Genomic DNA, 23,656 nt, shown 5'->3' with positions numbered 1-23,656 from the left:
GGCTGGGCGGAGATAAAAGCCGTGGAATGTCTTGGTTTGCTAACAACCTCCATACAACTGAATTTCATACCAGCATCACCTACTGTAAATACTTGATCCAGGAACGGTATGGTGACTTTTTACAAAACCTTATAAAAGATGTAGATTATCTCAGGGCTGAAAGGTGAAAAATAATTATATCTTTAGAGGCCATTGCAAATTCCAGATGCTGCCACAGCTGTATTTTAATATTCCAACACTAGGACAAGAGTGAATCTTGCTATGTGCCTCTTATCTTCCCCTCACATACCAATGCTGTCAATGCCATTGGCAATTTTACATGTAAATGAGCCCATCCATCACTCCTCACTCTGCAGCAACTCATTTCTAAGCCTGCCATAGAGTTACACCATTAAATCTCCCTGCTTTACAATATACATCATGACATATTTGACATCAATCAGCTGTGTCAGCCTGCTCACTGTAAACCATAAACTTGCTCTGCAGCCCTCCCTGCATGGGGTGATTAAACCTGCTTGGGGTAGCTTCCTGATTACAGTGATAAATGATGTTTCATTTCCCACTCACTCTTCCTCCACCTGTGCCTTGCCTCTGCCCCAAGCTCCTAAAGCCTGCCTGTTGGAGGAGGTAGTGGTCAGTGGGATGTGCACACTGAAATGCTGATTTGTACACCTGGGTTCAAGCCCTGACATTAGCAATCAGTGCTTGGGTCTGGGTTATGACTTTGCTATTTCTGAATGATGATGAGAGGCTGCATCCTTTGTTCTGCTATGAGGAGACAAGGATGAGGACTTGGAATTCTTCTAAGGACAGTCCTCCTGCCTAATAGGGAGAGACAGACATGAGCAGCAATTCTCAACTCCCAGTGGTGGATACTGGCCACATAACCCCCTAGACCTCAATAGACAATGGGTAATTTCTGGCAGGTTAGCCATAACAACATCCCATTCCAACTCAGGAAAGGACACTGGAATTTACATGAGAGAAAATCACATTGTTATAAATGTAGCTTTGAATCTGTTGTGACTGATTTTTTTAAGTATTTCATTTGCAAACTTTAGTATATTATTATTAGAAGTAATAAATTACTTGTGACACACTGGAATATTACATCACACCATAAGCTGACTGCAACACACCAGTGTATCATGACACTCCACTGGAAATCCACTAGACTAGATGATGCTCACGCTTTGTTTTTCAGCAGGGAAATCCAAGAAAATTCCAGCACTGTAAGTCAATGCTCCACTGAGCTGACTAGGCAATCCATCTGATCCCTCTAAAAGTCCTTTTGCCCTTCCTTCTGTGGAGTCTGAGATAGCCGCAACTTCTGCTTCCTGGCACAGTGACCAAACCATCTGCTGACCAGGGGAAGCAGCCTGGATCATGTGCGCACGCCGGAATATCTCCTCAGCAATAAATCAGAGGGCTCTCTGGACCCAGCAAAACGCAGAGTAGTAAGAATTCTTTATCCACATTTACCCACTTGGACACAGGCCTGGTGCCTGCCCACCTGCTGCTTGTGCTCATTCCTATCAGTCTGGCTGCTCGGGTCTCCATTTTCTAATGATCGCATTCATCGACCAGAGTTCACAGTGGTTTGTCCAGACTGGGGGTACAGACCCATCTGGAAGGAGCAGAGCAGAGGGCTATGGTATTGCTGTACTGCCACAAATCAGATTCAATGTCACAGCACTCTCCAAGTGCCCACAAAATGGTAGGGGATCTTTGAGGTGGGTGACAGGGGAGTGAGAAGAAATATAAGGGAATGTGAGCAAGATGCGGACAGGGAGTCAATGTGTTTGGGGGATTCAGCTGGTCTCATGATGTGGGAGGAGGAGGTGGAGGAGAAAGGTAGGAGGAGAGAAGCCTTAAGCAGAGGAGGGACAGGAGTGGAACAAAGGAGAAAGTTAGCTTCTTGCTTTCATTCCTGGGACATCCAGAGTAATGAACCCTCTTTCTCGAGAAGACGAATGGGCAGCTGTAGAGATTATGAGTGAGGTTTTATTGCAGATCAATAAATCTGTGTCACAGATCCCCATCTGGAGGGAGTTTTAATTTAAAGGAAAGAGTGATGAGTTCACAATGACAATAAATCAAAAAGTTGTGTATTCACGTATGCATTAACCTTCTATCAAAACATACATCCACGTCAAGGCAGGAGTTTGGAAACAAATCTCGTAGGTGATTTCGAAGGACAGCTGGCAGAGCCCAATAGCTCACCTGCCTTCGGGACACAGAGGGGCTGCTGTCTCACTCGGCACCCTGGCCCACGTCTTTGACAAGAACTGAGGAGGAAGCCGAGGATTTATATTGGTGCCGTTAGCAGAAATTGCTGGTTGTCACCAGGCGACAGCTGCCTCAGATCAAAATCAGGAAGAGTTCTCCAAAAAGGAGAAAGGAGATTTCACAGCAACAAAACTGAGATAGCAGCTGACAAAAAAGTGGGGAGAGGAGGAACATATCTAGGGAATCCAGAAACCTGTGTTCAAACACAGTTTGAAGTGCTGGGTATAACTGTGAAACCTGCCTGTCGTTCTCTCTCATGCTCCCTGGTACCCCGGTCTTATACGGGTGGCCTTACCGGGGCCGTGGCAGTGATCAGCTGCTCCACGAGGTGTGGCCAGGGACTGCTGCCAGCAAATCCCCTGGGACGGGAAGTCTAGATGCGGAGCGGTAGCTCTGTGACTTGAAAAGGTGAATCAGACACAGGCAGTGTTAATCAGCTGCCCAAGATCTCCCAAGAAAGCTGGCAGTGCGGGGAGGATGGCCACTTACTGGCTGACCCATCACCACCGTTGTTGCACGGTGTACATATAATTGTACTACTCTTTCAAAGACTTTTGTAGAAATCCTGGAAGGGACTAAAGAAATTAAGTGTTTAGCATCTATCACCAAACCAATCAATAAGTCCATCCATTAGTATCTCTCTCTGCACACATCTTGTAGATATAGAATGGTCTATGCATATATGCTAATGCTAATATATCCACATATCACGTATGCATCCACTAATTCATTTTCCAATTGGTAAAAAGTCTGCTACATCTCTATTCACATTAGAATTGCTAGTTAGGTGTGATGTATTTTCTATTATTGATGAGAAAATTGAGGCTTGAAATGATCAAGAAGCTGGGATTTTAGTCTAGGTCTCTCTGACCCCGATAAGCTTTTTCTTTTGTCCCACCAGCCTCTGGATGTGTTTGTGTGTGTGCACAGGCATGCTTCTATGTACTTGACTCCTTTCTGTCTTTCCAGCCTAATTCTGAATATTCCCCCTTCTATTTGTGCTGCGTCTCTGTGATGACTTGTCAAAGCTTTGCACGTGCTGTCTCCCACAGCTAGGAGCACTCCTTTACCCACACCACATGTGATGTGACTCACCCTGAGACACACAGCTCATGACCACTCCTCTGCAACACTTGCCTGGACCAACACCCACTCCACTGAACACAGCTACTTTTCCTTTGTTTGTACCTTGTATATATCTCTATGAGAGCATTTTAAATTTTTATTGGACTTATTTTTTACAGATAGGCCTTTCTTAAGTTCACAGAGACTATGTCTTAGTTACACTTATTTACATCATGCTAGGCAGTGTGTGTGGCCCATCTTAGATAATTTGCTGAAGGTGGCTGGAAGGATATTTTTCACTAATGATGTTTTAATGAAGGAAAATGAATTCTGATCGAGCAAATGATCGAACAAATACAAAGAGAATCGCAGTCCCTGGAGATATAACTGATCTGTCAATTCCTGATTATCTTAGGAACCTGTGCAAACTTTGTAAACCAGAGGGTTTTATCAGCCGCCTACTGTCTTCCTCCCCTTAAGCCATCAACGTGTATCAATTCATGAACATTGCATTTCTAGGGGTCAGATAATAAATCCCATTTCAAAGATAAGTAAAGCGAGTCCTAGAGAAAGCATGGCACTCTCGTGACCCAGTGAGTCACCTGGCCAGCCAAGACAGAGCCCTAGGCTTGTGAATCATTACTGCGGAACCTTAGCTCACTGATCTTGTAAATCAAACTCAAGGACGGATGTCTCCAAAATGTTCACTTTCTCTTAAACATTTTGTTTCCCAAGGCTTCTGCCAACACATTGAATGTGATAGTCACTTTTAGAGAAAATCGTGATATCATTAATAATCTTTCCCGTATCAACACAAACTATCTGAAGACTCCAGTCGTAGTCGCTATGCCAATAACTTCATATATGATCATGTCTGAAAGGTATAAAGGGAGAAAATACAAAGAAGATACAATAAAAGCAATAAAAATATTTATTTAATGCCTAATAGGTGCCAAAGACTTTCCTAGGCACTGAAGACAGTGGTGGGTGCCAGTTCTGGTGAGACTTGCCTTCTGTATTAACATCCTTGTTTCAACAATCACCATGAACACTTACTGAGGTTCTTCTATGAGACAGGCATCCCTTTTAGCACTTTACACCTCCAATACTGTGAGTGGGCGCTCTAGCCCCTTTGTGCTGATGATGAAACTGAGCACAAATAATTTAATTAACTTGCATAAGGGATAGCCAGTCTGAATCCAGAGCCCACGCTGCTAATTCGTCTCCATAATGTTTCTCCTATTTGCTGTTTCCTTTCTGTTCTTAGCACTACTTTCCTATTTAGAGAAAGCTTTCTAGATTTTGAAGTGGCCTTGTAGCTTTTCTCATCTCCAGTCCCCTCCATTCTCACACTACTGCAGCTGGAATGGTTTTCCAAAAAAGACAATGCCTGACTTCAGATAACCTTTAAAAGCTCCCATTCCCTGTCAAATTCCCAGTCTGAATTCCCAAGCATGGTATTCCTGGCCCTTAATGACCTGTGCAAATTCATATTCATATTCTCAGTCTTTATTCCATAATTACTCCTATGACTCTTTCCAGTCACAGCCATGGGGGAGGCAGGGCCTTTGTGCTCTGTGCTTTCCCTTAGACTGGACTGTTCCTTCTCTTCTTAGCTTGACTGCCCTGTGCTTCTTCCACAGAATAGCCTAAAACACTTTTCCCAAGAAAAGCTTTTAACTTTGCTCCTCCTGTAATCCAGCCTCACGACTCCATTCGCTGTGAGCTCCCAGTAGTTTCTTTATGTCCCCATGGCAATATTTATATCCTAATAACTATTTGTTAGTGGTTTATGTGTTTTCTCCTCTATGTAAATTTGTGAACTTAAAAGCAGAGACTGTATAACTCAATCTTGTAATCCTGCAGTGCTTAGCACCATGCCTGGAGCCTAATAAGAAATCCATAAATATCAGTTGAATTGGATTGGTTTTTCTAATATCAGAGAGTGTATGTCATCTGTGAGATGATGGATACGGTGTGATGTGTGTGAAGAGCATTAGACCTGGAAGCATAAAATCTGGGAACCACTCCTTGCTCTGCCACTAGCTTCCTCTGTGTCACTGGGCAAATTCCTTCTCCTTTCTGGGCCTCATTACCCCATCTAAAATGAGAGGGTAGTACAGATAATATAAATTGTATTATATTACAGTTTAACATCTTCAACAATCTTTCTCGTAATTTTTATATATTTAATAAATAGTTGTTGAGCACTTTTTCTCTTCCAGACACTCTACTTGCCTTCAGGGATGTGGAAACAAAGACAAACTCTGGAATTGAGAGGCTCACATGAGCTTTTCATATCAACATTGCAATCTAAGTGGGGCAATTATTAACCACACATATTTTTTCAAAAGAGAAACTGAAGTCCAGAGACCTTCAAATTTTATGATTATTAGATATTTTTAAGATTCTGGGTCATAGCAGTTGAGTGGATACAAACAATTATTTATAATTTGCCCCATAGTGGAAAACAAATTTCTTCAAAGATGTTGCACTTAGACTTATAGAAAAACTCAATTACTGCATGGAATTTGGCAGGTAATCTAATTTACCTCATTGACCACCTTTTAAAAAAATGTTGTCAAGTCCATGCTGTTTCATGTTTTCATGCTTATATAAAGATACAACAGAGAAAAGGAGCAAAATCTCTGCTAACAACACTAAATTGAAACGATGGATGTCAAATCTGATTTTCTCATAGAAAGTATGTTATCATGTGGTTATATTCCTTACCAAAAGTGTGAAGTCCAACATTTTATAGGCATGACCATAAACATCATGTTTAATTTTGTGCAGATAATAAAACTATATTCTTTTTTAAAGTATAAAGCTTTCTAAATCCGTTTGCTCCGTTAAATTTAATAAATATCCCAAGCAATACAAGTATATAAGAATCTCTGATATTCACTGCTGGTGAGAGAAATGTGAATAAGATGTTGTTCTTCCACTGGGAGTTTTGTTCTTTTATTGACAATAAAGAAGTGTATGAATATGCTGAAAGTCATAAAATGTTAAGTCTCTTGAAGAAGAAAGAACATGAATTAACATTATTGATCATTTGCTGTATTCCAGGGACTATAATAAGATCTTTCTATTATTAGAAATTAGTATTATTGCCCCTACAAGGTGAGTTTTAGTATTAGAGTAGGGTAAACTTTTTTAAAATTAAGGAATAAAGCTTTAATTATCTGAATCCAAATTCTAATATAATCTGATAGCGGTAAATCATATTAGTTTCATGTTTGGGAGTTCACACACTTACACACATACACATCACACATACAAGTAGGATGAATGGAAAGAGATCAAAGAAGGCTTCTTGTGGGAAAAGATATGTACACTGAGCTTTGTTTAGGATGGGTAGAATTCTGGTGAATCCATAATAGAGGGGACATTTCTGTGGGAAGGAAGGACCAGAGCAAAAGCAAAGACAGAAGGAATCATAGTATATGCTCATGTAAAGACAAGAATTTCTGTTGGGTTGGAAGGTGAGGCTGGTCCTGATTTCATGCTTATTCCATGTTAGGTGCTGGGGCGACAGTGATGAAGATGGTCAGGATGGCCTCTACTTTGTAGAAGCATATATGATAACATGAATGCTTCATCTATTTGTACTTCTTTAACAAAATACCTGAGAGTTTCATTTATAAAAACCAGACATTTATTTCTCACAGTTCTGGAGGCTGGGGTGCAACATCCAGATGCAGCAGGTTTAGTGCCTGATGTCATCCCTTCCAAGACAGCACCTGTGGCTGTATCATCCAGAAGGAAGGAATATGCTGTGTCTTCCCGTGGCAGGAGGGACAGAAGGGGCAAAAAGGAGTCACAGCTATTTCCCTCCAGCCCTTTGACAAGGAACTAACCTACTCATGAGGGTAGAGCTGTCATGACTTAATCACTTCCCAAAAGGCCCCCTTTCCTGACACCAGCACAGTGGGAATTAAGCTTCGACGCATGAATTTTGGAGGAGACACATGCAAACCACAGCAATAGAGACATAGTAGGTGGCCTGGGAGTAGAGCGAAGGGAATGGCTGATGCTATCGGGTTGGCTGAGAGAAGACTTTGCAGAGGACATAACCCTTGCTGTGAGTTTTGAAAGATGATAAAGACTGTGTCAGGTGAGCAAGGAGGTGGTAAGGTGGATGGGATGGGAAAAGGAATGCTGATCCTGGCAGAGGGGATGGCAGGATCAAATCCAGAGCTCTTACTGAGTGTGGATGTTCAGGAAACTACTCTTGCCCTTTAGGGCATGAAAGCTGTGTGCATGCAAAGAGTTAGAAGGTGAGAGCTTGAGATAGACCAGAGTAGGCACAGGAAATAGCAGACGTCACGCTTATGAGTGTGGCCTGACTCCCTCACCCATGCCTCAATAAATAAGCTGGACTTAACTTTCCTGGCAAAAATAAGGGTATCATTAATGGCTTTTTATTAGAAAGTGTGAGAGTCAGAGTTGTACTTTGGGAAGATTAATCTAGCAGAGGTGTTTGGGCAAGAGATGGAAGGGAGAGAGATTAACTAATTGGTGGTTCTGCTAGTTTGAGTGAGAAGCAATAAAACACCAAACTAGGATGCAGGTGGTGGAGATGAAAAGGGTGGTACGAAATAGCAAAGTTAAAATCAACAGATCAGCAGGCCTGAGAGACAGATTTTATGTCAGGGCAAGGAAGACAGAGCTGGTAATATTGTGAAGGCAATTATAGATGCAAGATGAGATTTTTGGATAAATAGTCAAGGCTGGAAACAGATTTAGGCATCATTCCCACAGAGGTGATAATTGGACAGTGGGAGGTGATGAGAACACCAAGGAAAAGAATGTATAAAAAGAAAAGAAAGGACAAGAGAAAGGTTGGAGACAAAACTCTAGAGAATGCCTTCACTCAGGAGGCAGACAAGGCAGAGGAGCCCGCAAGGGGCAGAGGCCAGGCAGCCAGGGCCGGGGGAGGCAGGAAGGTCAAAATCTGGAGGTCCAGGAAGGCGGATTTCACAGAGAGGAGCAGCTGATGGCTGGGAGCAAGTGCTGCAGAAACAAGTAAGTTGGCTTGAGATTCAGCCAGTTTATTTGATAATTAATAAGTTAGTGATGGCTGGGCGCAGTGGCTCACACCTGTAATCCCGGCACCTTGGGAGGCTGAGGCGGGCAGATTGCTTAAGGTCGGGAGTTCGAGACCAGCTTCACCAACATGGGGAAATCCTGCCCCTACTTAAAAATACAAACATTTTCTGGGTGTGGTGGCGCACACCTGTAGTCCCAGCTACTCGAGAGGCTGAGGCGGGAGAATTGCTTGAACCCGGGAGGTGGAGCTTGCAGTGAGCTGAGATCACACCACTGCACTCCAGCCTGGTGACAGAGTGAGACTCTATTTAAAAAAAAAAAAAACCCACCCCCAAAATATGTCGGTGATAAACTTCAAGAGAGGAGTTTTCTGGGAAGGAAACAGGTGGCAAAAGATGAAGAAGCATGCAGATGCCAGGAAACTCTGTGTATAATGTCCCCTCTCAATTATGTTTGTCAGTGAAAGGAATAAAACATCCCACAAACTGAATGAGGACGACCTCCTGCCATAGGGGGAAAATCTCATTCAAATGTCTGTATTTGCTACCTCGCAGCTCTGTGAAGTGTCTGGAAATGGAGGGTGCCAGGTAAACAACATGCTAGAATTATTTGCTGATGTCTATAGTCCTTTCAGTCCTCAACAATTTGGAGCTGGGCTGCATCTGTCTGCTCACAAGCACATCCACAACCCATCAGGCTCTCTCCTGAGTAACAGGCACCCTTTCGCAATTCTCAACAGCAGCAAAGGCTGTTGCACAGCATAATGGATAAAGCTCAATCAATAATCCTAGGCAATTGTATAAAGTGGGGGAAAATAACACTGAGTCTGTGTTTCTCGCTTTCTTTTCACAGTTTCTCAGGCTATGACTATTTATTAGCCATACGGAGTGCAGTGAGGAGGGTGAGCACAGCACTCTGTTTGCACGAGAAAGGAGCCACAGCCTTCTGCACTCCCCTCACATACCGGCCATTGATCAGCAGACAAGGGCAGCGCTGCTGATGGCACAGGGAGAGAGCTTGGCAACACCCTCGCGGCCCTCACCCCCCGCCCATCACTTTCCCGGCGATGCTTCTGTCCCAGCTAGGCTACTGTGGGGACAACCAGGCCTCCAGGCTCCCACAGAGGGTGCTGCGCATGGGGATGAGTGGCATGTGCCCTCCTACCTGAAGGCATCCCAAGCCTGGTGGGTGCAGAGTTGGAGGCGATAGCAGGGAATTATGAATTCTGAGGGAGAGTCAATGGCAGCAGATAAAACCCCAAGTAGCTGAAATGCTGTTTTCATGCAAATGGGCCTAAGTAAAATGAAAAGAAGCAGGACAACGCAGGAGGAAAGGAAACAAGAAAGGAATCCAAGAGAAAAGCTGAATTAATTCTAAATGGGAGAATTTTCTGAGAGGCATTAGCCACTCTTGAAGAAAATGAATAGGTTCTCTCCCCACATGTATCAAATGTCTATGATTCTCTAATTTAGGAGCCTTTTATTGTCAATTGAAAGATGGAAAACTTCAGGTGTATTTCAGGGAAGGAGGCTTTCTCTTACCTATGTATTGTGATGCTCAGAATTAGTTTTTTTAGGATTTTAATTTTTTTTATTATACTGCACTTAAAAAAATTCCACAAGGCGTGTCTCCCTGAAATACCCTCTATTAGAATGAATTCAGGGGAGGGTAAGATGAGGAGAAAATTCCTCGAGGGGTCAGAGGTGACCAGGCCTGTGTGAGCCACACAGGGCTGGGTCATGGATATGCTGCTTCAGGAAAGATGTGCCCAGCTCACATTCTGACCAAGAAGATCGAGAGGAAGGTTCAAGGCGTCAGAACGTGTTACAGGAAGAGCCCGGGTTTGTGCAAGGTGGCCTGGTTCCAGTGCCACCATTAATTGAAAAGGTCATCTAGCTGTGCTTTCCTCATTTACAGTATTGCATTAGGAATGGTTTACCTCCCTCCTGTAGCAAGAGGATGACATGGGATACAAACACAAAAATGTGCAAGAAAAAAAGGGGTCTACATAGCAAGATTTAAACAAAAGGTGCTAATGTGCTTGAAAGAGGAAGCGAATGTCCCTTGGTAAGGCCATTTTAAAAAGTGAAATGACCCTGTGCTATGGCAAAACTGCCATAGGCTCTGTCTCCCAGCTGAGCGGAACACAAGCTCTGAGAGGACACTGAGGCTTCCGTGCGGGAAATACAACGTTCCAAGGTAACAATAGGAGTGAATGAGGAGAAGGGGTGGGCCCCGGGACTGGCTACCAGCTTTCTCCCTGGCTCAGGGAGGACCTAGACATCTCAACTGGGCTGCTGGCCACCCAGTATGGCAACTCCAAACACACAATTGATTTAAGTAAGCTGCCCTACACTTCAGAAGGACAAATAACATTCCACCCATATCTGCTGTGTTCTCATTTAAAATTTGAAACTCAGAAAAAAAACATTCCTCTGCTCTTTCTCCTTGACTTGGTAAAAGTAGTTCACGTGGGTCACAGCAGGTTTGATTTGATGCAGAGGTGACTCATTGGGTGTTGTGTAAAAGTGCTAATCTTCCCCCAACCACTCCTGAATTCTTAAATTCCTCTGACACATTAATTCTAACCCCAGCCCCAAATGCCCCAACATCTCTAAGAGTCCCAGAACAGAAATTATAGCAATTTCCTATAACCAGAATCAAATTCCAAGGTTGGAGAGCACGGACCACGTCCTACTATTAATTCAAACATCTATGTGAAAGATTATGGTGGGCAGCTGTGATTCCATTAAAGGGGGCAATTTCAACTCCATTTCCTTGATAAACAGACACAAGCTCACCCCTAAATTGGGCTTGATAGATTTGATTAGGGTAGAGTTTTTGGAGGTTGTGATGTCTGCAGGAAAATTGCTGTTTGATGTGCAAGGCCAAATTGCACTTGAAATCTCCTTGCAACCATAGAGCGGGGGAAAAGGAAGAGGATGGAACACCTAGCCAATTGCTATCATCCAAGCAGCAGGGGAGTCAAGCTGTTGTATTCAAAATATCTGTTAGGTATGCAGCCAGTGTGTGCTGCACAAAGCATGCCAGGCTCAGGGGAACCAATGATTAAAAGCAGCAAAACCAAGTGTTATTTAAACAAAGCGAAATGTACTCATGCAATTTCTTTAGCCTATTTCTTTTGCAGGGAGAAGAAAAGATATGTTGCTTCCTTTGGAGACACCTGTGGTTCTATGTTTCACAATTCCCATGGAGAGCCTTGGGGTCAGGCAGGGATAGAAGGTGAAGCTCACTGCTCTAAAGCACAGTCTCCTGTCACAAACACAGAATGATGGGCAAAATGGAAGTAAAACCGTTTAGCCTGCTTGGTTTGTTTTCAGTAAAATGGGAAACTCCACTTGTTTAGATCAGTTCTACCAGATGAGACAATGGGGATTGTAATTACTTCTTTAAACCCTGTTCTCGGATTCCAAAAGTCATAAACCCTTCGTGTTGGAAAATGTGTTTGCTTTGTAAGTACCTGCACTTTAGAGAGAGCTTCAATTCCTTCAGCATCACCCATTCCACTGGCTTGGCACTATGTGCGGGGGATCTGAGGTTGACTGAGGATCTAGAGTGTGCTGAGAACCACACCAGGTGCTTTATGTCCATCATCTTATCACATCCTCCAATAATTTTAGGGATGGCTACTCTTTCCCCATTTTCAAATAAAGGCAAGGAGTTTCATCAAAGTTAGAAAAATTGGGTAAGTTCTTGTATGTGGGGAGAGGTGGACTAGGATGCAAACTAAAATCATCCTGACACCCAAGTCCAGATGCCTTCCATCATACTGGGCTGCTGCCATACTTGACCCTCGGCCACTAGGACTCTAGCTGAGGGCACACCAAGTCAGACATACTGATCTTCTATTTCTCGTGTTGCTCCCTCCTTGCAGGTCCTGTCCTGTGCCCACTCCTCCTGAGGAAGACAGTCTACTTGACATTACTGCTTGGATCAGCTATCATTGGATTTAAAGCTCCAGAATCTGCCTCCTCAATTCTGGCTGACAGATAGAAACCAGCTCTCCACTGAGCCAGGATGTATTTGGCTGGCTCCAAACCCAAAGCCCTTCTAGTTTCCCTGTGATCATCAGGGGCCTTGAATTGCCTCCCCTCTTTTCCAGTGTAGACCTCTTCATGAATCCTACCCTACATATGGCCCCACATTACCTGAGGATATAGAATAAATAAATAAAATCCTTTTTGATTTGTTTGTACACCTGCAACATTCCTTCTTGATTCAATGAGTGAAGATGCCCATTAGCTCAAATAAGAGCATTTCCTGATGTGTCCCAGGAGGTAGACATCCAAGAATTCTGTGCAGAGGATTACACTCCAGGCTGACTCTGTGTGGTATGGGATAGTTTAAAGCCCACACTCTAAGGATGGATCATATAGGATGAGCCTAATTAGAGTGGGGTAGGGTGGGATATAGTATGTATGGCCATATTTATCTTACAAGATGTATACTCTTGATTATAAAGAGTGAGAGAGATTAGTTATAAACAACAAAGTCCTTTACTAAGCAAAAAAGTTAACAATTAAACAAGTAAGTGCTTTACTAAAAGAGTTGCTGACAAATTTGCTGTCTTTTTTGTTTTGCTTTTTTCTGTTTTGGAATTTTAATCAACGATTAATTGAACAAATATTTACACTGAGCTAATTGCTGGAAATGCATTGTTAATTAATACGGACATGGACTCTGCTAGTCATGGACCATAACGATCGAATAGGGGAACTATCATTGAACAAGCAGTTAGAAGTTCACTGGGCGTTACCATCTGCTTCCTGAAAGCACCTAAATAACCCAAGGCAGGTGCCAGTACAGATGGTTATTATCCATCTACAGGGAAGGAGGTTGCAGACATCTTAAATGACCCAGAACGATATCTCTGAATCAATAGAGTTGCAGATGTTCTGTCTATATAATAGCTGATATTCACACCTTAGTAGAAATGGACAATGGCTACATACTATTTTATGGATACAAATCAATAGGTCTTAAATTGTTTGAGGTGAAGGAATAAAGAAAGTTTATTGCGTCTCCTTTTAAAAGTCAGGAAACCTTAACATCAGCACCAACCATAGTACATGGCACATAGTAAATGACCACTAAATATTTGTAAAATAAATCAGTGGAAGAATTGAATCTGCTTTGTAGTCAGGCTTTAGACTGCTCATCCTTGCCACCTTTGCTACCATGTCCTTCTTCTGGGGTAAGCGAGGCCATGGGAGGACAGATGCATAAAACATTTGGAGGAGTCTCCATCTTCCCCCTTTCCTAGATGTTGTTCCCTTGCAGAAGAAGAAAAGAGAACTGCAGCACTGTGCCAGTTCTCGGCAACGTCCATGATAACAATGGCGACTGGGAAGAGGAGCAGATAGGTGCCCAGGGGAGCCTGCAGACGGCAGCCCATGCACCCACACACATCATCAAGATGGAGATCACAAGGACCACGCTACAGCAAACCTTCAGTTAATTTATTTTACCCTGACACCCATTATTACTACCCTTTTCTTGTTTAGCTCTTGTATCAATATGCTTGGCTAATTTTTTTTCTGCCCAGCTGCCAACCTTGGGCAGTTGAACATCTGGTATATCCCCAAAGGGCATTAGACCATTACGAAAGGCAAATTGATTTTTTTTTTAATTTCATAAATCAGCCGTCAAATGAAAAATGTCATTTTAAATTACAAACAAAACCGAGTTGAATACGTGACTGCTACTTGTGCACAATTGGAATTATTTATGACTGCTTAAAATTTGTGGGGGGAGGCCATTGTAGTTTTAATTATATGATACAAGGTGAGATTATTATTTACTGGTGCTGACATGAAATTGCCGATAATTACTTAATATCTGTTGGAAATTATTCAACAGTTTTTAATTAGTGATACATACTAAAGTAATTGTTATTTTCCAGCGAATATAAAAATCCACCTGTGAGAAAAGACACCTGGGAGTTACATTAGTAATTGTTCTAAAATGCACTATTGATTTATACACATTAGTAATTGTTCTAAAATGCACTATTGATTTATACACATTGCCATTACCATACTTTGTGTATTACTTTTCAATATTTGACAGATTCTTGCCTTCATTAGCAAAAGAACATAAGAGTAAGTAACAACTCCCAGAGTGGGTCATCAGCTAGAGGAAAAGGCATATTTTTGCACGGGTCCCATTTGTCTCGTATTTCCTTTGATTCTATCCAGAATAAACAAATGTGTTGCCATAGTCAGACTCAAATGCTCTTTGTCTACCTAGTGTCTTCATTTGCATTATCAATTCCTAGAGGGCAGGAGCCAGGTCTTTTTTTACGGCTTGCTGCATCATGCCCTCCCTTAGAGTCCAATCTAGAGCAAATGTTCTATTAAAAATGTGTGGATGGAGATGTGGAGCAGAGATAGTTGACAATCTGCCTTTCACCGTTTTATTGATGTCCTTTTAGTCACCCTTGAAAACCACAAGGAAAAAACAACAAAAAACATACCTCACTAGTTTCTAATAAATGATCTCAAGTCATTTCCTTGCTGTAAAGATTACTCAGAAAAACCATTACTTACTAAACACATTAGTCAAAATCTTTTTTGTGCTAAAAAGCATTTAATTAGAATTACATTATTAGAACCTTCTAAGTATTACTATTTCCTTTAGTCTTTAAACAATTAAGTGCTTTACTAAGAGAAAACAAAAGGAAGAAAGATATTTCTATTTAATCATTAGCTAAATATTTTCAATGAATTGCTCAGGATCACTTTTGATTATTTGTAAGTGTAATAAATGCAACTCCTACACTGACTTGTTAATACCACTCTCTCTAGGAGGAAGGAAGGCAGGAGGCATCCTCCTGATAGATCAGGCAGTGCCGTCATTGGTGCATGACAGGGAACTGCTATTACTATGCTATCCTCCCCAGGGCCCTACCCTGTGCCGGCTCCAGCCTCTCACCTCACACATGTGCTGATGCCGAGGCCATCCCACATTCCTGATAAGCTGCTGTGTCTCTCGGCTCCAGCTGCACCCTCTCTAGGCTGCTTTGTGACGTTGAGGCTGGGACTCTACACACCCCATTTCTTCTTTGTCAGCTGGTTTCCTGTTGGCTCCTCAGAAGGGGTCACTAAGAAGGGTGGAAGGCAGAAAAGGGGTCAGGCACTTGCCCCCTTGTGTTGGCCTGCAGTTCCTCTGGCATTTTCCCTGCAAAGACCCTTCATGCTGGCAGCAGCCACTAGTTCCAGGGGTAGTGAGTTCTGCTTCCATCTTCCTTCCACACCTACCATTGAGTGTCATAGGAACCAGTAGCAGCAGCGATGCCCCTCCGCAGAGGCCCAACTCCCAACTCTACATGACCCTCCTGCCTCCTGCATGCTCCTGAGACACCAGCACAGCCAGGCAGTGGCCTCTACTCCTGAGAGGGCTGGGCCCCACCTGTGCAGGGCCTCTTCCACAGGTACAAGTTCCAGCTTCTGACCACCTTAACCTCCTCCAAAACCTCCCAGCTGCAGGAGGGCTCTGCTATTTCATTTTGCCTTTCCAGTCCTTCAACCTCCTGTGGCCAGTTCCCTAGATTTTCCCTGGGAAAATAACTAGTGTGAGTTATGCTTCCCTGTTTGGCACTAAGAATTACACCTCTACACACACGCTGGCTGGCAGCTGATTGCCCCTGCACATGACTTCTTCAGTACGAAACGCCTTTTTCCCTTCCTCCCATCTGGAATATCCTATCCACTTCCATGCGGCAGCTCAGGCATCACTTACTCCAAGAAAGGGATCCCTCCACACTAGACAAGGCAGGCGGTCTCTATGGTTCAGGAGCACCCTGTGCATTCCATCACTCTGAGAGTTCTGTGCTCCCGCCCGTCCCCCACCCCCACCCCAGTCAACTGCTCCTGCAAGGCAGAACCACTACACTGCCACCACCTCGGGCAACGCCCAGCACAGAGAGAAAATGCCATAAATATCTGCTGTTTGCCCTGAACTTATGGGCACTGGCACTGTACTGGCCTAGATGGGAATTAGGCTCCTAGAAGGGTCTCCCATGCCTCTACGGGACCAGGGTTCTCACGGGGACTCCCATTATGCAGACGTCATGCCGTATCCTGACACAGCAGTGTCTGGCTATGAGACAGACTAATAAACATGAGCAATAAAGGGCAGCTTGGAGGCAACTAGGTATCATTTCCACAAGCTGCATATAAGCATTTGACTTTATACCAATAGTATATTTAAGGACAGTCCTAAAATATCACTGTTCCCTTTTTAAGTGATGCTAAGTAAATAGCTCATAACAATAACATCTCCCACTTATTAAGCATATATTAGGAGCGCCTGGGCACTGCACACTCTCATTAAATCCTAGCAACAACCCTATAAGGAAGAAATAATCATCCTATTTTTCAAATGAAGAAGAGATATGAGAGGGCTAGGATTAGGCTGCTGTGAGTAAGCCTTCACCACTGGAGTGAAATTTAAGGGGGCGAGAAAAAACTCAGCCATTGAGATGCATACTTTAATACAATACTCTCAATGAAAAAGTCAAGAATAAATAAGATGTGGACATTTTAAATAAAGACCACATCACTATTGCTGTTTCCCCAGCCCCACCCCCCACCTTTGGCTACAGGGTCCAAGAAGGAGCATGGCTGAGCACTTCCGTAGCTTACCCAAGGCTGCCCCTCCAGTGAGGAGAGGCACCGACATGCAGGTTCAGGTTCCCCTAGCTCCAAAGTCTTAGTTACCCAACACTCCCTGCAGTGACAAGGGTGGCCATCATATTTTCTCTGTAGAGGCCATTACCTACAGCAGCTTTCCGCACTGGGCTTTTTCTTTAATGTAGCACAATCTAGGTAGGGGCTTCCAAAGTACATGAATGCTTTTCACATGGTATGTGGCGCTCACCATTGTTCTAAATTCTACACAAGCTATCTCTGCTTTTAGATGTCACGCATTCTAGGACACTGTGTCTTAAAAATGACTTCTAAAAGGTAAAGTTTTGCCTGTATACGCACTACTCATTCATTCATTCATTCAACACTCATCCAGCACTTATTTTGTGTCAGTCTATTGCCATTTTTTATTCAAGCACGTGTAGAACTCAGTGAATGAATAGGTAAAAAGTAGCAAGGAGTAAAATTCTTTCTTTCTTAGACTAACTCCCAAGGAACAAGGTAGTAAACTATGGGTGGGGAATAAAGGCAAACTTACACAGAAACTACGGAGCATGAAGATGGAAAGTGAGTTTTAGGTTAATGGCTATTGCAAATCAATTACTATGAGGATCGCTGAGTAGAAGGATTAGTCCCTTTCTTCCATTGCCTTAAGTTGGGCCATTACAAAATGTTTATCCTGGCGATTGGCTTGTACTCAAAACACCAGTGTAACTGCCCACAGGGGAGGTGCAGAGATGATTTACCCTCCCAAGCCAGAGGTGCGAGACAGACCCTGCACTCCGAGGCGGTGTCAGGGAGGATCAGCACACATTGTGCGCTTCACGCCCTCCCAGCCCCCTTCATTGCCTTCTGACAAGCAGCATGTCCTTGCCTGGAGAGCTGTCCACGAGTTCAGTAGTCTGAAGCGATTACACCCAGCAAATATTTGTTGATGGTTATTCCATCTGTCCCACAGTCTTGGCTTAGAAAAATGACAAATATTGAGGTATTTCAATCTTATCTCACCAGCCAATCCCTCTAGCACTCTGTTCTTGTGGTTCCATGATGAGAACCTTCCAATCTACCTGTCTCTGGTATAGAAAAGGCCTGAAGCAGAGCCCAGCACAGCAGCTGGAAAGCAGAGCTGGCCCTCAGCCCACATGCTGACGCTCAGACCCACGCACAGGCCTCAACACTTTCCCCCTCGGCTTCCGGAAACTTCTGCCAGGACCTCTTCCTAGGGTGCCAATCCCCGCTTTTGAAAATAACAGGGTGGGAGGTGGGAAGTGTGACACGATAATATGGGGGTTTCCACTGGTCTAAAAGAGGCTTCCACCTTGTAAACCTGCACTATTACAGAGCAGTGGTAAGTGCTGTTTAGACTTTGAATCGGACTGACTGGGATGGAAACTATAGGTCCTATGGCTTTGAGAAATTGTTTAACATCTCTGCTACTCGGTTTTAAAAATCCGTAAGATGGAGATAATACTTGCTATTTGCTAGAGCTGCTTCAAGTTAAAGAAGATAACACAGTAAAGTATTGGGCACAGCGTATCTGTCTTTCATTTATTCAGTCATTGAGTCGCATGAGACCCTGGCTTGTGCTAGATATTAAGTGCTGGGGACAGGGTACAAAAAGACAGAGATGGTCTTTCATCTCACAAAGTTCAATAGACACTAAACAAATTAATGTTCTTATTATCATTAACAACAACAATGAAAGAAACCATAACAACCAAATAATAGTAGCATTACCATTATTACTAATAGGAAAATTACTCTTCCAACATAGTGGACTCCATACAAACCTCTCGGTTCACATTCATGGGTAGCCCTTCATGTTTTGCAATTTTCCTTTTTATGTAGATGGATCATGGAAATACTAAAAAGTCCTTCTAACTAGGTTGGCAATTCTCACTAAGGAGCAGTTCCAGGGCTCCCATTCACTTTAATGGACTCTGTCCACTCAACTTCCATATGTGCATTTCCCTAACTGCTCTCTGGAGAACCCAATCCAAGCTGTCTCCATTTTACGGTAGAGATAACTGGTTAGTAAGGGAAATTAAGCAACTTAACTAATGTGAATATGACTTCTTCTGTAAGTGTTTATATTCTAAACATATATTTGACTAGATCTACAGAAAACAAACCTTTTTAAAGCCTAATCTTTCTTCTTACATATGAAACCAATTGCCACTCTTCTTAACTGGGAAGCTAGATGAAAGCAATACCAGTTCAAAGATCAAGGGGCTGCACGTGGCATTTCAGAAAGAGCAGTGTGAAGGCACCATGCCCATTTGTTATGGACATTTCAGCAGCACCCTCTAAGCCACAGAGGGAAAAAGCAATGAGGTTGGGGGTGGTGGCCAGAAAGGGGGAGTTATATGAAGAGGTGGTGACGACATTAAATAGAGGTGAAGAATATGGACTGTAGTGGTGGAGATCACGTGAGGTTAGGGACTCGAACACCCAAGGTGTAGAGTGGGAATTTGATTGATCTATCCCAGCTTAAATCCAACCAGGCTTGGCTGGTGAGCCGCCACCACCAGCAACAATTCAAACCCGGAAGGTCAGAATACTGTGAGAATATACTATCACCAGCAGGCACTGCAGGTGAAGGAACAGAAAACCAGGTCTCCACCTAAACTCACTCCAGGACAACAACTAGTTGCATTACCTGCCAAGTATTTTCTGTTTGTTTCTTTTGCATTTGTTGTTTATTTGTGCGTTTTTTTTTAATTTTTATTTTTTATGGATACATAGTAGGTATATATTTACGAGGTACATGACTGTTTTTATTTTTGCTAGGATATTGGTTATGATTACACATTTTCCCCTGTATTAAAATTGTATCATTTCTGAAAGAATTTGAAAGTTATTTAAAACAGAAAAGATCAGGATAAGAAGGTTATTCATGCCCCAAATGCAGATAGCTGGGCCCCTCTCTTGTAATAACAATTATTACGTATCAGTAATAGCCTGCCAGGTGAAAGGCACTGGTTCTATATACATTAACTTTAGTCTTATGACAAACAGTCCTATGGGATAGACACTGCTGTTTCTATTTATAGATAAGTAACCTGAGTCTCATTGAGGTTAAATAACTTGCCTCAAATTAAACAACCAATTAAACTCAGAATTTCACTTCAAACTCTGCCACCAAAGCCGTATTTGGTTTCTAAGGGTCTCTTCATTTAATCACTGACTCACTCAGTTATTCGCTGATGCATTCATTCATTCACACATCCAACAGATATTTATCACACACAGCAGATAGTCTGTGTTACATGATGTGTGTAGAATGGCAAGTCAGATCGTCTTTGCAAAAGTCTTCTAAACTGTTGGAAGTATGGGTCATAGTTGTCTTTGTCAGGGGAGGCAAAGATTGTGAAGGAGCCTGAGGGGCCTTCTTAGATGTGAGTAATGCTATGTTGCTTGACCTGGGTGGTAGTTACATAGCTGTATTCAGTTAGGAAAACTTATAAGTTGTACATCCATGATATGTAGATTTCTCTGTACGCACATATTGATGTATGTATTACTCACACTCACATATTGCATTTTAAAAAAAGGATAAACACAGACAAAAACAAGCAAGCAAAAATGATATTGTCCTTGGCTTTAGAAAGATAACACTGTATGGGATTAAAGAAAATAACGCCTCCTTAGCCAGAATATCTGTAAGTACCTTATTCATCTTGATGTCGGGAGTTGTTTGCTTTATCATACACCTTACTACTTTATTATACACTTAAAGTCAATAGGCTGAAACTAGCTTTGACCTCCTCTTGCTTGTTAAAATGATTGTGCAAAAATCACTGGACTTGAAGAGACAAAGCCTTCATTTTGTTGTTTTTCTTTGCCAACTTGTACACGTAAGCACTGCACTAAACCACTTTGAATTTGTTTTCTCTCAATAACACCCATAACACAGGGTGACTTCAAAGATCGAATGTGTTTTGTAAACCTTAAAGCATTTATATTAATTAGTAGTAGTTATTGCTGCTATTTGTATTCTGAGTGTGATAGAGATTGCTCCAAAGATATTTCCGAATGATTAAAACAAACTTCGCAGTGCAGATCCGAATGCTTCTCTTTTCTCCTTATTTGCAACTTTAATCTGTGCCTCTTGACTCACACATCTGGGACTAAAGGGCAATTCAGATGCTAGTAACTGCTGAAATTGATATGGAGAGAATTCCCACAGGACTTACTATCTCGTGAGCTGTAAGAGGACTAGATATTAGCCACAGGGTTTTTTTGTCCAGGACCAGAAAGTGGGGAATCTTAAGGCAAGCCCATTCCACAACAGTCTGTGAGAACCCCCCCAGGTGAAGGTCAACATTGCGACATTTGCCTACTTCGAATGGCCTGACTCTCTCAAGTGAACAGGAAGCCTAGAAGGTGCTGAATACATGGGATGCATCCTTCTTGCCTCTGAGGCCAAGAGGATAAAAGGAAATGTGTGTCTGTAGTGGAGACTTTACTATTTTTATATCACCCAGAGTAAGAGACCACTTGATCCCCCCTCAGCTATTTAGTAATTTCACAACATTACCTGAATCCCAATGTATTGAAGAAGAAAAATAATACATTATCAAGATTCAGAAATATCATTGCAATATGATGGTGCAATAAAACACGTGCAAAATGGCATGTGTTTTTCTCATCAGTCTATCCTGGAATAGAGCAAACCCACTCAGACTTAAGTCTCTCTTCAGCTTGCCCAAATAATTTTCTATGATTTGCTCCGATTTTACCTTGACCTTATCAATCTTTTTCCCCATATGGAATAATTTGTATTTGCATATTAAACTTCTATGTCCATATTCATAATTGTCATCTTGTTATCCTTTTAGTCTATACTTTGAAATATAATTTACACTTTTTATTGTAGGCCACTAATTTGAGTCTCAACAGTGACCCTTTCTCTTTTCATTTACCTACAAAATGTGTTGTTTTCTTCATTGAGAAACCTGCTTTTTGTTTTTAACTGCAGCAATACTTCTGAGCTCCACTTAAATCTTCTTCTTTATTATTATTTTTTTTAAATTCACTTTGTCATCTTCAGCAGCTCTATTTCACTGGGCATGTGTCTTTTTAAAATTCTCTAACTGCAACGAAATTTCTGAATTCTATATAACTATATAACTTTAGGAACTTTTGTGTAGAGGGAACCAGTCACTTACAAAGGAAAAAGAAATAGAATCATCGGCAACACAGGAAACCAGAAGAAACATAACATCCAGCGATGACTGAGAGAAAAGGACTGCAATACTAGACTCCTGTGTTCAGTCAAGATGTCATTCACTTGTCAAAGCAGAAGATTTCGAGAGTTGGCACGAATTCAGAGAGTGCTCCACGCAGAGACCCTGGCCCCCTGGAAGGAAACACTCAAGAACAGCTCAGCAAAAGAGTAATGAGCCAGAAGAGAGACCACAGGGAGGGAGCGATGAGGAAGAAGAAACGAGGGTGAGAAATAAGCGCCTCTCTATCTTCCTTCCCAGGTGGCTAGAGAGAGATTGTCCAAGAATGTGTTCAAATCCACCCTTGAAAAGAAGAGCATGGACCCCAAAAGAAAGTCTAAATGCTGTCTAGAACTCTGCATTATAACTAGAACTTTAGGTTGAGAGAAAATAAAGTGGGAGAAGCACCCTAAAAAATACCAAAGATTTGCTGTGAGGTAAGTGGGGAGGAGGAAGGAACATTTCCTAAATGTTATATCTAATGAGGGAGGATTGGAAAGAAAATCGGGCATTTTGATGGGTGAAAGTCAATCTTGGTGAGGAAATTATATTTTATATTGTTTTCAAACAGTAGAGAGAAAACACATGTCTGATTGTGTCAGCAGAGAAGACTATAACTGTTACTAACGTAGAATGGAAGGTCTAAAAATACAAAAGAATATCTACCAATGACTTAGTCAAAAAATTAAAATAAATTTTAAAAACTACAAATAAAAATACAAAAGAGAGCCATCGAATGGATAAAGATTAAGATGTATTAGGTAGAAATCTCCATATACTATGTAATATATCGGCAATTATATAAAATGAAATGGCAGGAAGGATCTGACAAAAATAATTATAATAGGAAAGAGTAATAAAATTTTTTAAGTTGGCATATTTCATAAAAAAGTAACAGTAAGAAGATAGATGAATTGAAGAATATAGTAATTCATCTTCAGAAATTACAGAAAGAACAACAAAATAATCAAACAGACCTAAAAAGAAGGACTTAACATGGATATGATCAAGAATTAAAAACAAACAAAGGAACACATTAAAAAGAGTAGGGAATAAAATTCAAATGCCAGTTCATTGAAAAGTCCTTTGTGAGCCTGATGAAGAAGTAAACAGAGAAAACAATTATAAACACAATTAGGACTGAGAAAAGAGAAAAAGAAAAAATCACAACAAAACACGGAGTCCAGACAGACTGAAGTGTTTTATGGGAATACTATATGAAACCCAGTAACAACATAGACAAAGTGGATGCTATCCTAGCGAAATGCTAACTACCCAAATTCATCTACAAAGCAGAAACGCTGAACAGATCAGCTTATGCACCTGTCATTTTTAGTAGGCACCAGGACC

General features: G+C 42.0%; 1 protein-coding gene and 1 long non-coding RNA gene across 25 annotated transcripts in view; one reads left to right on the top strand and one right to left on the bottom strand.

The window, feature by feature from the left end:
- Positions 1-14,647, top strand: part of LOC123568586 (uncharacterized) — a 73,892-nt gene extending 59,245 nt beyond the window's left edge. Inside the window, exon 2 of the long non-coding RNA XR_012423937.1 lies at positions 12,305-14,647. This is a non-coding gene — a long non-coding RNA (uncharacterized lncRNA). The remainder of the gene's footprint in view (positions 1-12,304) is intronic.
- NTM (neurotrimin) overlaps positions 1-23,656 on the bottom strand; it is a 1,404,754-nt gene that overhangs the window by 528,626 nt on the left and 852,472 nt on the right. For 2 of the 24 annotated variants that reach the window (XM_065529248.2, XM_074015660.1), the window contains exon 2: positions 15,364-15,532. The exons of 21 other annotated variants lie outside the window; for them this stretch is intronic. Coding sequence is in view for 1 of the 3 variants with exons in the window: in XM_074015666.1 (XP_073871767.1) it covers positions 15,520-15,532 (13 nt within the window). In the remaining 2 variants the exon portion in view is untranslated. Of the gene's footprint in view, positions 1-15,363; positions 15,533-23,656 lie in introns of those variants that run through there. One more of the 24 variants, XM_074015666.1, reaches the window with a different exon arrangement.

Source organism: Macaca fascicularis, chromosome 14 (assembly GCF_037993035.2).
Source record: "Macaca fascicularis isolate 582-1 chromosome 14, T2T-MFA8v1.1".
NCBI lineage: Eukaryota > Metazoa > Chordata > Mammalia > Primates > Cercopithecidae > Macaca > Macaca fascicularis.
This window is presented reverse-complemented; position numbering and strand designations above follow the sequence as displayed.